At 32.6% G+C, this 19,749-nt stretch overlaps 1 protein-coding gene and 1 pseudogene across 2 annotated transcripts in view; one reads left to right on the top strand and one right to left on the bottom strand.

Annotated features, from left to right (window-relative positions):
- Positions 1–2,529: 2,529 nt before the first annotated feature.
- The window catches only part of LOC148626828 (synaptophysin-like protein 1), a 35,063-nt gene continuing 17,843 nt past the window's right edge, over positions 2,530–19,749 (top strand). The window contains exons 1-2 of one of the 2 annotated variants that reach the window (XM_088545724.1): positions 2,530–2,559; positions 4,914–4,979. In XM_088545724.1, the coding sequence (XP_088401850.1) occupies positions 2,545–2,559; positions 4,914–4,979 (81 nt within the window). In that variant the 5' untranslated portion in view covers positions 2,530–2,544. Of the gene's footprint in view, positions 2,960–4,913; positions 4,980–19,749 lie in introns of both variants that reach the window. The other variant, XM_088545803.1, reaches the window with a different exon arrangement.
- On the bottom strand, positions 15,797–18,548 carry LOC148626829 (uncharacterized; annotated as a pseudogene).

Below are 19,749 nucleotides of genomic sequence, written 5' to 3'. Positions count from 1 at the left end.
CATTCAATTGTTGGGCTATTTTGGCCATGGGCAATGACAATAGGGCTGCAGCTGCTTTTGGGCCTTAAAAGTGTATGGCTAGTGTTGTCTGCACCATACATAATTATTGAAATTGTATTATATTCATTTTAATGTACGTGCGTATGGAACTACATGTAGATGTCTAAGAAACTAAGCACTTTAAATGACACACAGATGTCTATGCGATAACTTGCAGCACTTACCAACAGATAATATTGTTTATTGCGCGAAGTGCAATAAACAAAATATGCACATGGAAAATTTATGTTATTTTTCAATAGACAAAATTTTTATCATAGCCAATTTTTATAAATTAATTTTAAAACATAATTTTATCTTTAAACAAGAGAAAAGTATCTCTGAATTTAACTGAATAGGGGCGTGTCAATATTTTTTATCCATTGAGATATAACAAAATTATTTTAACAAATCAGATTACAGTATTTATCTCAAATTAATTTATTCGAATATGTTAAAATGTAATCCAAATCTCTGTAACTGTCACCTGTTGGCAACGTTTTTAAATCTCTGAAACTGTCACCCGTAGGCAACGTAGTTGATAGTACACTGTAGCTGTCGAGTATACTGTGCTCAACTGCGCTTAGTCTTCAAGGCGTTGGAAGTTTTGGCAAAGGTAAAAAGAAACATTTCGACAAAAACCACAACAATTATTATAATGAGACTTACTCTTAAACTTTAGAATATTATAATTTACCAGCAGTCAAACATAATGGAACAATACCAAAGGATGTAATTGCGGTGGCTTCAATTGGCATATGCCCGTAACGTATAGTTCATATTACATATATATACATGGTTACAACAAAATGTGGGACATAAAACCAGTGATCGACAACGTTCAGAAATGGAACAGTAAAGACTATTGGAATCTGTATATGGACGGATTACAGGTGACTAACATTAATTCAATTCTGACTTTTTTGTACCATAAATGGAAAATAAACAATACCGTTTATTTTGTTTTTGTTTTGTTTGTTTGATTTTTTTTTTTTTTTTTGATAAACATGAAATCTGGTGTTAAGTTTTTGTCATCACACTTGTCGCTTTATTTGTTTGTTTGTATGCTTATTTTTAAATTTTTTTTTTAAAGATTTCATTCAAACTTTTCACAAAATATCTTGATATACCATTCATTGTATTTCGAATGCAAAGCCTAAAACTACAACACAAAATGTTGATTATTATTGCATTTGTTCTTCAAGTTTCGGAATTTCTTGGATCTTCCAGGCGGGGACATAATTTGACATTTAAAAAATCATAATATAATATTTGACTGTTACATATTGCAAAAACGTCATAGTTGACCTCGAATTTTCGAAAACTGCACTTCAGGGAACTTCTACAACTGGATTTAATCGAAGCGCCTCTTTTAAAAATACCTTAAAAATGATACCAAATTCACCCGTGTGGTATTTCGGTCCATTAAACTCATAAAATAAGCGTCTTTTCGGGTAAATTTCATCTATAAGACTTCGTAGTTGCGTGACTCTGCACCATACGAACCGATTTGTTCATAGTGTCATGTATATAGTTTTCCTTTCCTATTTTGCAGCAGACGTGATATTTTTAACCGACTATGTGGGTTGTTTCTAGAAAAGCAGAGATGCTTAGCCTACTGGTGCATGATCCCAATTTATAGTTGTGTCAGGCGAAGTTGTTCATTTACTTTTTGTTTCCTAATACGTGTTATTTTGCTTTTTTATGTTCTTTGTTGTCTAAAATCCATGTTTAGTCCTTGTTTTTCATAATATTTAACGTTCGAATACTGTATAAGATAACTTATAAACAAAGTTTTATAGGATAATTCATAAAGTATATGAGATATCTTAAATATTTAATAAGATATCTAATAAACTGTACATTAATAAGATATCTACATATTGGAATAAATTTCAATACGGCGTGTCATACGGGTTGGCCTTTATACCTCGCTAACGGTCGATTTATGATCGAATATAAAGACTCAGTTCATGTGTAAATGAGTACAACACCATACATCCTCAATCCACACAGGGACTTTATATCTAATATACACTCCCTTCTCCACACTACAATTTTCTTTCGGGTTCGATTTTTTTTTATTGATACGCATTCAGGGCCGGATCCAGACACTTTGGAAAGAAGGGGTATCAGTCGAGGTTCCAAAAAAAGGTAGAGTGCTAGGACTTTATTTGGGATTTTTAGTCAATTTTACATCAACTCATTGCACTCCCCCTGGGTCCGCCACTGCGCATTGGTTCCGTATTCGATGTTTAGACCGGGAAATAAATGGGACGAATCTAAAGAGGATGGTTTGTCATTTGTCATAGAATCGGAACGCAGTAAATATTGTTAATATCAAAATCTTTCTAAAATTTTCCAATAATGTTCACCAACAAATAAAATGCAATGAAATTTTGTACATAATGTTCGTATTTTAATACGTTTTCTATTTTTACACGATTATCGTAAGTTTTTACACCAATGAAATAACATTTCCACCTCTCTAGATCGAAAGTGAAAATGGAGGCTTCGAAGGTAGAAATAGCTATCTTGTAGTTAGGGCAATCTATTTTTACAAGAAAAGGAAAATATTTATCATTTCTCCTGTTAAGTAACGATTGCCATCTTACATTAATGCAGTATTTTCTATTAAACCGCAACGTAATGAGTTAAAAACAAGCTAAACAGTAAACACCGGTTTCAGAAATCTAATGCAGTAATGCCACTAATGGAGCATGATTTTAATTAACTAGCTAATATGTACTGATAAATTAGATACGGTTGATGTATTTTTAAGTGACTTAATTTTTACATCAAATCAGGAGCACATGATTATGTCCTGCATTTTAGTGAACATGACTCACTGTTATTCTTGGTAAATGAACAGAATTATTTCCCTTTCATTGAATATCTTTGCCCCATCTACAGTAAAATGGTATGTTTTATATCAATTTTCTGAAAGATTTTTTTTATCACACCGAGGCACATTTACTTCATGGGTGCATGACGACAGATTTATATATGAATTATGCTAGGCAAGAGAAATAGCAGACTACATGATGTACATTTCTTGATCAACCCAAGCTAGGCCATGCCATCTGAAGCAAGTTCTACTGTGTACTAAAAATGGGAAAAATACTGTTGTTTTTTGGTACCTCGGAGAATAATTTTTCTCTTAATTGTGCACCTCCTATTTTTTTCCCATCATAATGACTTTCAGGGATTCCTACATGTATATAGTTTTGGGATAATGAAGCAGGAAGTACATTTGAATCACAAGTAAGCTTTGTGCACAGTTTTCCTAGGAGGCAAAAAAATGACATACAGTACAACATTAATGAAAAAAGGCTCGTTAAAATTTAGAGTGCACACTTTCATAATACTTTTTGCAAGAAAAACAATACTCTACTTTGTATTGTCTAATTTTGACTGTATCAGTTTATAAAACTAAGAAATCAGCTAAATGAACTGTCCATGTTCCTGTTACTGTATGAAGAATTGTATACAGTGATTTTGGTATTAATAAAAAATGTCAATTACTTACAATGTAAAAAAACTAAAATGTACATGTACACACTGAATTAGACCTATGTCTTCATAAGCACAAAATAGAGTTATCTTCTCCAATTTTGGCCAGGTGGAAAACTATATTGACATCAATATTTAACATGCAAATATAAAAAGATGTTCATTTAATTTCTTTTGAGTTAAATATCTCTTGAGCTTAAAGATTGTATATACCTGTACAAACATATTTGCACTTGAGGACAGAAAATACTATTATTACATGTACATATACATATGTACTTAACTTGCAAAGTCTTCTTTCTGCAGACAATTGCCAACATGATGCATATTTCTAGAAAAGCAGACAGTCTTACCCTACCATGGCAGCAGTCCTTTCTACCTAGATATGGTATGGTCCAGATTGCTCATTTACATGTACATACAGTGTTACAATGAAGGTCATGTACCATATTTTGGTGTGTATTGTGCACATTTTTTACATGAAAATTAAGTTCAGGATCTATGGATCATACATATACATTGTTTTACCATTAATCATGTTAATCTTTAGATTGAAGATTTTAGGAGGATAATAATCCACCGTTACATAGGTACATCAAGATCTTTTCATTCCAATCCATTTTCTAGCTACCACAGAAGTCATAAAATGGTAGTATTGACTGCTAGAGAATTAGTATTTTTAGTCTGAAACAGTTTCATCTGCATTGTTTAAACCATTTAAATTTGCTGAAACTGTAAAAGATAAAGGCAAGTCATTACCTACATGTACATACATGACAGTGCACCATTTCTTTCTATGATTTGCTGATATTTTATTGAAATAACACAAATATGACTTGTCTGTAAAATTGCAAAACAAATCAGGTCATTAGCCAAGAATTGTGAGAATTATGGCCTGACAATCCCATCATGTAACATGCCAGGGGTACCTCATTCAACCACCTGAGGCACACAACCCAGTTGCTCTGTGGGCAGAGTGCCTTAGCCCTTGCTTAGCGTTCTGAATGCTATTTAGTTGCCTTTTATGACAAGATTAGCGCTGCTGTCGGCCTATTCTTTTGACACCTGGACCCGCACATGGCTTCATAACTAAAATTGACATCACTACACTGGTACCTGTTTTTTTTTACCTAATGATGTCACATGGCCTATTTTTAGAATGTAGTAATGGAGTGGTCCGAAAAGGCATTATAAGTCATAATGACAGGTCTGAGAAGCCATAATAATTCATGATAACCTGTTCAACCTAGGCAAGTAGAATAATGCACAGTATGTTGTTTTAATAACCAAGTAAATGTACATGTATCCATAATGTAACGAACTGGTCAGTAAAGCACTATGAAATTTGTCTTTTATTATAGGCTACCGTGAACTTTAGTATTGAGCCTCTGAAAGAACCAAGAGGGTTTATAAAGGTCATACAATGGGTAAGTACAGAGTATCTTCAATTCATGTACTTGCATTATAATTCCTTGGGTTACAGATGTCAGTTATTCTAACATACATGTATATATTGGTATTATGTTTATATGGGCCTGTCTTTCTAGATGGGAAGTATTATTGTATACTGTTGCCCATCTTCCGTCCACCATCCAAATGCAGGAAATAAAAATCCTCTTTCTCAGCTTAAGTTGTACATGTAAAAGATATTAAGAGGTTGTGAGGCTGTCCATGTAGATACCAGGCTGTTTATATGATATTGGTTGCACAGACAGGGTGAATTTCTTTGTTTCAATGTTTAACTCGTAATGTCAGAAAGAACAGGAATTTTTCTGTATTTAAAATGTATGACTCAGAATATATGTTCAAAATTTTCTAACAAATCAACTAAATTTTAAGTAGATCAGAGTTATTTCCGTGTATTAGCTCACCAGTCTAAAGGCCATCTGAGCTATTGCCATCACTTGGCTTCTGTCTTCTGTCATCGTCGTTAATAATTTTTCTGAACTCTTCTCCTCTGACACTACCTGACCAATTGAAAGCAAAGTTAGTATGAATGCTCCTGGGGGTATCCTGCATAGAACTGGTGTAGGGATTTTTGATTAGTCAAAAAACATGGCAACTGTTACTAAAAATAGAATAGAATAAATAAGACAGTAGTTTTTTGCATATATCTCCAAAATCGTTTGGTTTAGCCAAATTCTGAGAGGGGAAAAGTGTTCAGCATGATGAGATTTATCTGTGGTCAAATTTTTGTTTAAATCTGTGAAGCCAAGTTGGAGTTATTGTTCTTTTTTGATGTTTTTTTGCTATTTTTAATGTCATTTCTTCTTAAAAAAATCTTCTCTGATACTACTTGACCAATTGAAACCAAACTTTGTATGAATGTGCCTTGGGGTATCTTGCATAGAACTAATGTTGGGATTTTTGATCAGTCAGAAAACATGACAGCCATTAGTAATAATAGAACAAAGTGGTCAGACAGTAGTTTTTCACATATATCTCCAAGACTGTTAGGTTTAGCCAAATTCTATTAAAAAAAAAAAAAAGTGTTCAGCATGATGAAATCTGTCTGTGGTCAAATTTTCATTTTAATCTGTGAGGCCATGTTGGAGTTATTTTCCTTTTTTGACATTTTTAAGCTCACTTTGACGTAGTAGGCCATGTGAGCTATTGCCATCACTTGGCATCCGTATTCATCGTCATCAATTTCTCCAAACATCTTCTCTTCTGAAACTACTGAATGGATTTGGATGAAACTTCAGATGATTGTTCCTTAGAGTATCCTGCACAAAATGACTGTTTTGATTATTGATCTGTTAGAAAACATGGCAGCTATTACAAAAAAATAGAACATAGGGGTCAAACAGCAGATTTTATATGCCAGTCTGTGACGAGACATATTATAGTATACTGTTGTCTATTCGTCCATCATCAACACTTTGGACAATAACTCAAAACCACTTTCATCAACTTTTATGAAACTTTGGCGATTTGTTCATGTCTATTGACATAAGCTCCCTTTCAATTTTTATAATTTTCAGATGTTTTTGTTTGTGTGTTATTAATTTTTTTACTTGAAAAACACTTTCACCATCTTCTGTGAAACTTTGGTGAATTGTTCATATCTACTGACATATTTCATAAATTTAAGATTTTTTTGTTTCTGTGTTATGAATTTTTATACTTAAAAAAGGGGGGACTTCAAGTTTTCAGACAATAACTCAAAAACACTTTCACCTACTTTAATGAAACTTTGATGTATTTATAAAAAATCGAAAGGGAGCTTATGTCAATAGATACAATCTATTTACATAAGCTCCCTTTCGATTTTTTATAAATTTCAGATATTTTGTTTCAGTGTTATTAATTTTTATACTTAATAAAAGGGGGGAATTTTCAAGTTTTCGGACAATAACTCAAAAACTATGTTACCTGCTTTTATGAAACTTTTGTGATTTGTTCATATCTATTGAAGTACATTGTAAGCTCCCTTCAGATCTGTATAAATGTTAAATTTTACGTTTCCATTTTATGAAGATTTACTCTTTAAAAAAAGTCAGAAATGGCCAAGGAATTTTATTTGTTGAAAAATTGTTGAAAACGAATCATTTGTTATGATAGTGCCAAATTTTTTGTGCATTTTTTATTTACTTATTTGTGGAGGGGGGGGGTATTTGACGGGGCACGCTGTATTTCCAGTTGATCATATAAATTCATTGGGGTAACAGGCATTTTATGCACTTAATACGCAGCTCTTTATTGCATATATCTCCAAATCAGTTAGGTTTAACCAAATGGTAAAAGTATTCAGCATGATGAGATCTATCTGTGGCCAAAATTTGGTGAAAATCTTAACCCAATGAGTTGTTGCCCGTTTTGAACGTTTTTTTGCTTTTTTTGCTGTTATTAATTTCAAAAATCTTCTCCTCAGAAATCACTTTACAGAATTCAATGAAAGTTAGTATTTTTGTTCTTTAGGGTTTCTTAAATAAAATGAATGTTTGGATTTTTGATCAGTTAAAAAACATGGCTGCTATTACTAAAAATGGAATATAAGGGTCAGACAGTAGTTGTTTGCATATATCTCCAAAACTGTTAGGTTTAGGCGATATCTTTCACATGCTGAAATGATCCTTATTACAAGGCCTACAAAAGTCTCTAGGGATCAAAGTTGTCAGATGACTCCATGTAAGAGTTATTGCCCTTGAAAGGTAAAAAAAATTGTTTTTAGCAGTTTTCACTCAATATCTTGAAAACTCTAATAGATAGAATGAAATTTTCAATTGATGAAATGACCCATATGATAAGTCCTACAAAAGTCTTCGTGGAGTCAAAATTGTTGGACAACTTGTTTTTAGAGTTATTACCCTTGAAAGGCAAAAATTTAACCAGGTGAGCGATTCAGGCTCCTGGGAGCCTCTTGTTTGCTATTTTTTTATGTTATTTCTTTAAAAAAATCTTCTCATGACACTACTTGACCAATTAGAACCAAACTTGGTATGAATGTTCCTGGGGTAGCCTGCATAGAACAGATGGAGGGGTTTTTGATCCGTTGAAAAACATGGCCACTGTTACTAAAAATAGAACATAAGGGTTAAACAGTAGTATTTTTTGCATATATCTCCAAAACCATTTGGTGTAGCCAAATTCTTTCAATTGCTGAAATGATCTTTATTATAAGGCCTACAAAATTCTCCAATGGATCAAAGTTTTCAGGTGACTTCTTGTAAGAGTTGTTGCCCTTGAAAGATGAAAAATTACAGTTTATATTAACAGTTTTCAGCCAATATCTTGAAAACTCTGGTATAGAAAGAAACTCTAAATTGCAGAAATGATCCTTATGAAAAATCCTTCCAAAGTCTTCTGAGTCAAAATTTTTGGACAACTCTTTGTTAAATTTATTGCCCTTGAAAGACAAAATTTCATAAGGAGAACGATTCAGGCTTCTGGGAGCCTCTTGTTTACAGTTTTCAGCAAATATCTTGAAAACTATGTTAGATAAAATATAACTTTCAATTGCTAAAATGACCCTTATGATAAGGCCTACAAAAGTTTGTGGGGATATAAGTTTTCGGATGATTCCTTGTTATGCTTTCTGTTATTTGTTTCAGTTAATTACAAAACAACAATCCTGTTTGTGTTCTCTAATGGTTGAATGTTTTTTTTAAATAAAATTTGGCAGGTGCCATTCCCCTAACGGATGGGGTAGTTGTAATCAACTGTAATTGATTACTGTGTTAAAAGGTGGTGTAATCATTACTTTTTAATTACATTGTAACAAAACTTGTACTGTAAAAAGTGGATTATAAAGGGATGTTTTCCCTTTTTACATTATTTATTAAACTTAACATTTTATTTGATATAAGCAACTGAAAATTGAACATGACCATAGGACATTTTATTTTATAAACAATGGTGGTGTACCACTCCAGTAAATTTCTATTCCTTTTTGTCGTATTTACTGAACAAATAGAGAATGTAGAATTGAAAATGATTTTTGGGCAAATTTCACTTGGTAAATATCAGGTTATAGTGTGGTGCAACAAGGAGATGGGGAAATTATTTTGGTAATACTTTTCTCAGCAACTACTAACCTCAGCTTCTTGATATTTGGTATCCAGCATCAGATACGTGTCCCATATCATGGGATACAATTTCAAGCCTGTCGACCATCTACATTGTACTTTCTGTTTTAGGAAATTCAGCCATTCTGTCTTCGACCCATTCTTCAATAAGTTTTTGTAATGATTTATTTGCAGAATTATCTACGGCGTAATGTTGACATAAATGGATGAATATTTTCTTGAAAAAATTTGGCATGTGCCACCCAGGTACCAACTGTCTTGGTCTTCCATGGGCACACTCCTAAATTTTGGCATAAAGTACAAAAGTGACAGGTGGTTGTTGCATGTATGTCCACAGCATTTTTGGCCAAAACTCTGCTTTACATGTATACCAAGAGTGAACCAGGGATGAAGGAAGTTTGTATCAATTGATAAATTCATAATTATAACTCATCCATGGATTCATATTGTATTTACATGTACATGAATCAAAGGCTTTTTTTCCGACACATATGATGTCAGGAAATTGGCTAAATTAGCAGATGGCATATTTAGCTCGCCTTGCCAAAGGTCAAGTGAGCTTATGCCATCAATTGGCATCTGTTGTCGTGGAAAATTTTCAAAAATCTTCTCCTCTTAAAATAGTTGACTGACAGGATGTAAACTTGGCAATATTATTCCTTAGAGTATTGTGCCTAAAATGACTGTAGGGATTTATGTTCTGTGAAAAAAACATGGCCACTGATACTAAAAATAGAACATAATGGTCTGAAGGCATTTTTTGGCAAAAAACTCAAAAGCTGTTGCCTTTAGCAAAATTCAGGCTAGGTAATATTGTTCAGCATAAAGAGACAGACCTATGCTGAAATTTTAAAAAAAGATTTGACAACTGGTCTGATTTATGAGTTATGGCCCCTGAAGCAGTTTTTTTTAGCATTTTTGGCATGTACAACTTTGAAAATAAATCTTCTTCTCAATAACCATTTTACAAAATTCAATGAAAGTTGGCATAATTGTTCCTTAGGGTATCCCACACAGAATGACTGTTGAGATTTTTGATCCATGAAAAAACATGGCCCCTGCTAAAATAGAATGTAGGGGTCAGAAGGCAGTTTTTTTGCAAATAACCTTTAGCAAAATTCTGGCTGAGTAATATTATTCAGCAACTTCTACCGTAATTTTCAAAACAATTTGATGTAGGAGTTACAGCTACAAATAGGCTTCTGGAACAGGGTTATGTTGTAACAAGATTGAAGTCATCACTACAGAAGTTTTATGGTCGTCATCATGAACTTGTGGATCGTTATGGTGTATCTATCTGCACCATGAAAACTGATTTATTCAACGGGTCATAGTTTTACTTTCCTTCTTTGTCTACCCTGGACTTGAGTTTTTATGAGCAACTTGGCTTGTGTTTCTAGAAAAGCAGAGGACGCTTACCCTACTGGTGCACCTGGTCCATACTCCCAGTTTTTGGTGGAGTCTGAGTTGCTCATTTGCTTTTGTTACTTTGTATGTATGATTTTAGTTACTTTTGTTAGTTTGTTGTGTATGTCTGTTTTCCATGTCTTGTCTTTGTCCCTGGATTACATTCTTTTGATTACCGCTGTAACCTTGGTTCCTTTGATTACTCTTTGATTACTGCTATAACCTTGGCTCCCTTGATTACTCTTTAACAACATTAAATGTTTACAGCTTGTGTCTTAAGGTTTTATTAAATTATGAAGAAAATAAATCCTAGTTGTAATACAGTAAAAGATATTTTTTAAAATTTCAATGTATTGAACTTAGTCCTCTTACAGATTACACCTGCCTCATATTAAGGCCACAACCATGATCCATCCCCTTTTCAAAAATGAACTGATACAACGAGCAAACATACCATAAATTCATTCAATGATGTATCCAATTCTCTCCATGGAAAATCTCTTCATAAACCATGTAGACAAATAAAATATCCACTTTAAGAACACTTGCAGTTATTGAAAGCTAGCTCGGAATATATTAAAGAATGATAATACCATCAAAACTACCAGCGTTAGAAATAATAGTCACTGCAATGCCATTGGGCTGGATTTGGAGTAGTTAAGTCAAGTACATGTACTAAATAAGCAAGATTGGATGTAGTGCATACTCAAAAATGACTTAATTTTTATGTAGGTATGGAATTAGGGGTCTAATATTACTATTTGTGAAAACAAGGTTCAAAGAACAACCTAATTACAGTTAAACCTATCGATTGTTCCATTCAGTCACTACATGTAGGATCTAACAACACTCAAATTTACTTTCTGTTCTGGTGACCTTTTCAGAATCCTCTGGGTTTTCCCTTTGAATAATGCTTTGAAAATCATGAAAGATGAATTCCATCTTGTTCAATTAAATTTCAGATATCTCTTACGGTTTTTGAGTTACAGGAGGTCAAAGGGTCCACACCCCAAAAAAACGGGTCTGATTTAATTGAATTTCAAATTCTGTGCAATATAGTCTCCAAACCATTTGTTGTGTCCATAATGAATTGTAAGTGCTTTTGTTGAAGTATGTCAAAAACTAATATTGTGTCCGCACTTGCCCTGACTGTTCAGGGTTCAACAATTGCAGTCATATTATGCTGCACTTGGCAAAGTTTTTTATTATCAAGATAGACATAAATGATATCTGCCATTGTAAAGCATATGTTTGTGTGTGAATTTAAAAAAAGTCAGTGGGAAAACTTGTAAATATTCAATATATATGCTAGTATAAAATTAATTATCTTGTTATAAAATGAATGAGCTGTTGATGAATACAGAACTATCCATGCTACACTGTAACTTGTATTGAATGACAATGCCCTGTTTCCTTTAACAATCTGTCTTAAAGGAAACTAATGATTTTTTTAACCTATCAATCATTAATGAAATCATGGTAGAAATCGACACCTTCACTTGTTTTCTATCTAAGTACTTCCTGTATCAACATTGAAAAGAGAGCTTTTATTTAAAGAAAAAAAAACAGCTATTGATAAACTTCAATCTATAATCTGTATATATTGGTTGTCAAACAGAATGAAGAGGAGGAATGATAAATTATATTCCTGTAAAGTGATTCTACTATATTGATAATACTAGATGATTATTTCCTCCATATGCAACATAATGTCATGTGATCCCCCCTTCTGTAATTTATCATTATATCCGTACCTTCTAGTGGCCCTTGATATTTACTAAAAACATGAAAATGTAACCTTTTTATTCATAACTTTGTATAGGAACTATTTCTGTAGATGAGATATGGCCATCCATGAACAAATAGGTTTCTCATTTCCGAGAAAATTAATGCTGTTTTTTGTCTCTCTTGGGTGACCTAAGTAAATTATGATTGCTGTATTACACACAAATTTTACATTCACTGTAGATTTCAACAAAGACTGCCTTGTGAAAATTTATCTTTTTTTGCAGAGATTCATATGTGAGATTTATCTCTGTTTCAAAGCTATATAAGTTCAGTAAATGTTGCTAGGTATTGTTCACTGTTGTGAAGTGTTGACTACAGAATTTTAAGATTAATATCTGGATATAATTTGTGAATGGTATTGGTTTTCATGTCAGAAGAACCTATACAATTTTCCCATTTTATCATAATTGCCACCAAGTGGCATTAACATATAGGTATAAATATAGTAAATATTTATGACGTCACAAAGATCGCCCCTTTTGGGGAAAAGTGAAGGCCAGTAGCCATGTGGTTGTGGTGGGGGCTGGGGTAAAAATTTAGCACTTTTTCACATTGTTTGTAAACAAGCCATGGAAATGGCCAAAAAAAATGCTGTGTGATTCTATGTTTTGAAAGTTATAAAAGTTCATTTGGCTTATGAACCTTAAATAGTAATACATGAAACTTCTTGGATTTCCAAAGATAAATTCACAACAGGCATAACTTAAAACATGGGTTTGCATTGAAAGCCATGGGAGTTTCGTACTAAATTTATTCCTATAGCTTGACCAGTTATATCCTAAAATTTTGAGTTGTTTTAGAAATAAATGAATCAATAACTAAAATTTTATGGACTTCGTTTTGTCAGTGTTAGTAGCAGAATCATCAAGGTTTCTGTTATTCACCATTCAGGATACAGCATGAACATTATTACTGCCAGTCTATTGCTCAAAAATATATGAATCTCTGTACTGTACTAATATAAATATATCTTTGCGTTTCAAGTCCTTTTACTCTCTATTTTACTACTATAAACAAAGAATTAATTAAATTCGTAATTATCTTGAACTTAGAAAACTAGCAAAAAACAAATAATTTGTAAAACTCATTCTTACAAAGGGGTGTGGTTGTATTGATATTATAAATTGTCCATAATATATCAAATTAGTAACAATGTCACCTTCAAGCCAGTTATGAATGACAGGTCCATGTGCAACAGAATAGATTTATCTCTGTGACAATCAAGTTATGAATTATAGGTCCATGTGTGACAGGAGAGATTTATCTCTGTGACAATCAAGTTATAAATAACAGGTCCATGTGTGACAGGAGAGACTTATCTCTGTGACAATCAAGTTATAAATAACAGGTCCATGTGCGACAGGTAGAGACTTTTCTCTGTGACAATCAAGTTATGAATTACAGGTCCATGTGCAACAGGGGAGACTTATCTCGGTGATAATAGTTTAATTATCTTCTAACTTTAACTGTAACTAACCAGTACTCTCTAACATTTTATTTTCAGGTGGATTCAAATATTTAAAAAAAAAAAGACCTTTGATTTACATGCTATTTAGACAGATTCTTTTTTTTTTGCATAAGTTCTCAATTAGATAAGCAGAGACTGCAGATTTAATAATAGGTGAGAGAGACTATATTCTAAGGTCTATTCCTCTAGCTATATGACAATGTACCAACCATTTGGTCAAGACTTTTGATAAATGCCAAGTCTGCCAAGGATATGTTGTCCCTAAGATAACTATTTAAGCTTGAATTTTATCTTGTTAAGTAGTTACAGATTTCCTTCCATTTCTGAAGATTTTGATGATTAGAGAGATATTGTTTTGACAAGCCTTGGGAAATTTTTATATCACCTAATTATATAGATTCTATCAAATGTCAAGTTCTAATTAGAACTGTGATGCTTGCTTCAAAATTTATTGATTTTTTATCACTGATGCATTATTAATATTTTCTATATCAGCTGACATTTCATATAAATACTATTGTGTGTTCACTAAGTTGATATTTAATGGTATACAAATGTACTTAGTTCAACAAGGAACATGTAATCTCTCCATTATAGATTTTCCTTTGGATACTTCCCCAGCCAAATATAAAAATATGTGTAGTTATCTTCCCTTTTACAGCTGACCATAGACTTTTTTGGCAAATTTGGTGTGGGAACAACTGAAAGTAATTTTTGTCTTGCATGTTACAAAAATTACAGAAGGCGAGACTAAGGTGTTACTTTTCCGATGTCGGTGTTGGCGTCCATGTTAAGTTTTCTGATTTGGTCAATTTGTTATTAATAACTTGTGCTGGGTCAATTATATTTTGTATGCAGTTGCATTAGCAAATGCCTCGACAATCAAGGTCTATTAATTTTGAAAAACTTCACTTCATCAGAGTTCTGTATATGCAAACAAACAATACCAGTGGAATCCGTCCACTTTTGTGATGTCAAATAGTTTGTCCATAATATATAAAACTATTTGTCAACTTAGTTTATTTACAATAATTTGAGTAAAACTTACAATCTTTCTGAAATATTAGCACATTGTTCATAGCGACAAAACATATCTAAGGTCTTATAGTTTTTTGAGATTTTTGCCCATCCCCTTTTTGGAAATTTTTCATTTGTTCCATGTTTTAAAAAAAAAATTACAGGGTAGGCTACTCTGTAACCATTTAAGAGTCAAAGGGATAAAAAATTGGGCCATGCCCCCAAAAATCAACTTTTTAGCTCACCTGGCCAAAGGCCATGTGAGCTTCTGCCATCACTTTGGGTCTGTCATTGTCTTCCATTGTCGTTAACAATTTTTCAAAGCTCTTCTCCTCTGACGCTATTTGGCCAATCAGAACCAAACTTGGTATGAATGTTTCTTGGGGTATTCTGCATAGAACTGATGTAGAGATTTTTTATCCATCGAAGAACATGGCCACTGTCAGAGGATTTTCTCATACATCTTTAAAAAAAATTCCCAAAATAATCCTTATTATAAGGGATCAAAGTTGTCAGACAACTCCTTGTTAGAGTTACTGCCCTTTGTCAGACAACTTCTTGTTATTGCCCTATCAAGGTGAAAAATGACGTTTTTTTTTTTTTTTGTTAGAGGTTTTGTCCATGAAAGGCATAGAATGATATTTTAAGCAGTTTTCAGCCAATATCTTGAAAACTTTCTATTAATGAAATGATCGTTATGATAAGTCCTACCAAAGTCTCCATGAGTCAAAATTGAAATATTTTATTTCAGTAAAGGCCTCACATGAGGCATGATGGTACAATAATACAACAAATAACAAATAATGCATGAACAAACATATTTACAATTGCATGAATAAATGGGAGGGTAAATATCATTTGAAAACTGACATTACAATTTTACGGAATTTATCTAAGCAAACAAGAACAAAAAAATTTGTCTTTACTGTTCTTTAATTCAGAGAAACTTATAACATTCTTTACTTTACAAATATTTTCTGGTAAAAATTTCAGCTGTTCAGTGTTAAAGAAAGCACAATCAAATACATAATGAAATTCATCTCCTATTTTTGTCACATAAATCTTTCTGATCTATCAATGCTATAAAATCTACCACATTCAATAGGTAACCTAAGACTACGGCACCTGAATTAATACAAATTTATTCTTAAGTCAAATGGCAATATAGTGAAATAATTTTCAAAACCAAACTTGTCTTGTACATTCTATAATTTAAACATTTTGTTGTATTAAATATCTGAGCCTTCCACTCATTTACACACAAATTGTGGTAAAACTGTTTTACATTTTTAGGCTAATGACAGTTTGTATCTATATATTGATTATTAAAGGCATTAGTAAAACTACATTCAGTTAATATATCTATTACACAATTCAACCATTTACAGAGATATATATCACCAGTTTATACAGCATATCATACAATGTACCAGATATTTTCTCTTTTTTTTGCATGTAAGAATACGTTTCCAAAAACCAACCATTTTTGCCTTAATATTAACAGACATTGGTACCCTACCAAGTTCACCATATACAATGCAAATCTGTGTGCGTTTTTTAACTTTCATTATATATTTACAGAATTCTAAGTTCAATGATTCGATAATATCATTTTTCTCATACCCCAAACTTCTGCACCTTACAACAATAAAGGGGCAACCATAGCATCAAAAAGTTGAAACAATACATCTATAGGTAAATATAGTTTTCTTGCCTTACGTAATACATAAAACATTGCTTTTCTGGCTTGTTGTTCCAGTCTACATTATTTACACGAAAAGTACCTTTTCTAGAAAACATAATACCCAAATATTGAAATTCATCAATAAGAGATAAACGGTAGTTATTGTATATAAAATTAACATTTTCAGCCTGTCAACTTTTAGAGAATATTTTGCAGTATTAACTTAAAGATTTCATGTTTCACAATATAAATACATTGCATTCAATGCTGATTGGAAATCAGCTGCGTACTCAGTAAAAAAAACAGTGTAGTCTGCACATAACAACAGATACAATTTGAAATACACTTCAATATCATCATTGTCAAACAGTAAATAAGACATATTACAAACATCATTTAGACCACTATAAGCATGTGACATAAACTCAGTCAAATCGTTAAGAAAAATAGAAAATAATAGACGCAACAGGTTTTCACCTTGACTCACACCAATATTAGATGCAAAAAAATCTGAACAATTAGATCCATCTCATACACAAGATTTTGCATTTTTATACAAGCTTTGTAGTACAATTAGTAATGTACTATTGTGTAACAATTTTTGCCATAATGATATTCTACTTACAGAATCAATAGACTTACAATAATCAACCAAGGTGCAATACAATTTTTACTTCAAAATAGATACAAATCAATAGAACATTTCAAGTTAAATATATGATCAACAGTACCATACATGTACCTTTTTCTGGACCCTGCCTGTTCTTCACAAAATAAACCTAAACTTTCTAAGTAATCGAACAATCTGTTATTCAAAATACAGGTAAACAATTTTCTGTAACATCTCAAGATTGTAATACCTCCATAGTTATCAACATTATTAGGGTCACCTTTCTTTTTATAAAAAGGGCAGATAATCAGATAATACCCTTTGACTGTTTGAGTTCTTCTTTCCTGCTAGCCAGGAACTTAGGTAGTACAATACAGTTAGGTCATTTCTGAAAATTTGGTCTCATTTTGTTGAAATAAAGCTGTTCTGAGGCAGTCAACACAGAAATTTCTAGTGTTTTGTCATAATAAAGTGCATATGTTTAAAGCCTTGGTGTGTGGAGGTTCAAGTCATTTATAAGTAATTTAGTGATTATTCTTATAAAATCCAGTAGCCATGGTAACATACTGAAAAAAATATTACTGAGTTTTAGTACAAATCAGGGGTGCCTTTCCAAAACTAACAGCCAAATACTATGTTTTATAAATTATCAGGCACTTAGACACTACCACAGGATGAAAGCATGCATGGAGTAGGTGGAAAAAAGGTAAAAATAATAAGACCCTTTTTGATTCATTCTCTCACAGTTTTAGTCCCAAAAGTTTGTGCAAAATAAGGTATTTCGAAACGTTCCGGATACCATTTTTCATTTAAATTACCACTGTTTACCATAACATATATTACATCTGTCTATGTATATATGCTTATCTACATTTAAACAATATATCCACCAAATTTCAACTTCTAATTTTAAGTTTTACAAAATTTGACCGAGGTAACTTGGTGTGCGAAACAGTGCGCCTTAATGTAACTGTATAGTGCACCCTTAAAGCGATCAGTTCTGTTTTCAAACTTTGTGATCACCTGGCTGCTTTTCCTGGGGGTTTTCTGCCCAATTCAGTATGCGTATATAATCTTTCATTTCACGAGCTAAAGTCATTAAAGTATCTATTATGTCCTCATCACCATCCACTTCCGGTAAGCCAGTAACTTGTATCTGGTCCCTCCTCAACTGCTGATCCAGCGTATCATTCGCGTATTCTGTGTTCCAAACTCCTACCTGTGGCCTGTTGATGTTGGTATCATGGACCAACAATGTATCATCCTGTCAGGCCAAGGAAGCATCCAAACAGGCGTCAGTAATGTCATGTCATTCAGCATAGTTTTCTCCGTATCCTGAAGTTTATCACTTTCCGTAACGAAGCATTCATTGAGAGCCTCCATAGTTTCATTAGTTGACATATTATCGTCTTTCTTATTGTCATACTTGTTCTTGATGAATATTCAAATGTTCAAAAACAATTTTCCGCCATTACTGGGTTTTGTAAAATTCATCACCAACATAAGGTTGCAAAAATATGATATTCACGTTCAAAAAGATATCCTGACATATGAAGAAATCCTACCAACAGCTTTAGAAAAAACACAATTATTAAGTTCAGTCACAAGGTTATCCCTTCGATTGGGGTGGATTTCGTTCGGGTATTTTGTCTGTTCATGCTTTTGTTATAACCAGAAGTACTATCTTGTTAGACCTCTCCTGGTTAGAGTTATTGCCCTTGAAAGGCAAAAATTTAACCAGGTGAGCAATACAGGCTCCTGGGAGCCTCTTGTTCATTTTTGTCCAATTTTATTATTATTGGAATCCTTATGAAAATTCTTGTCTTTGTTTTTTCAATCAGAATTCAGATATCTCTTATGGTTTTAGAGTTATAGTGGGTCAAAGGGGCTACACCCAAAAAATGTTTAAGTCACAAATATTGTTAGCGACTTCTTGCACTTGTAATTTCAGTACTGTACATTTGTATATGATTTGCATAATTATATATTACTACACCACTTTATGCTGCTTGTGAGTGCCATAGAACCATCATTTCTAGCATCATACGAGATAAAAATGTACCTCTTAAATACCTTATGTGTACATGTGTTCTATTTGTGATTTTACTTGTATGAGAGTGGAAAGTTTACATGAAAAGATGAAATGATCAGTTAGCATTGAACTTTCTGTAATATAGTTGAGAAATGCCTAGTCTCTGAGTTGTTTTGATTGGGAAACATTTTGGTCATCATGGTTACAAAGTCACCCGATTTTAAATAGAACATATAGCAACTTCACTTGAAGTTTGCCGATCTTAGCTGATTGACAACGTTTTGCATTACACAACAAAGTTCAAAGGTCAGTAGTAAAGTCTGTACATTTAGAACATTATAACAGAATCTGTAATGAGCTTTAAAAACTGACACAAGCTTTTAATACATTCTAAAATGTCAAGTAAATTTTCGAAAAAAGGAATACACTTATTTTGCTAGTATTGTACAAATGTACGATACGTCAAAAGATATGAAATGGAAAAGTACATGAATATATGTTATCAGTTGACCTTCTCAAGTTTCAGCTTAGTAAAATTTGGAATTTTTTTAATTCTGAATTAAGTCCATACATTTATCTACGCCAGGATTTATGGTGAAAATGAGAAAATCACTGATTGATCAGGAGTTAAGTTTTGTAGAGCATTAAATTCACCTGGATGTT

This window comes from Perna viridis, chromosome 1 (genome assembly GCF_037379345.1).
Source record: "Perna viridis isolate PV_CMFRI_1.1 ecotype Kerala chromosome 1, ASM3737934v1, whole genome shotgun sequence".
In the NCBI taxonomy this organism is placed as follows: Eukaryota; Metazoa; Mollusca; class Bivalvia; order Mytilida; family Mytilidae; genus Perna; species Perna viridis.
This window is presented reverse-complemented; position numbering and strand designations above follow the sequence as displayed.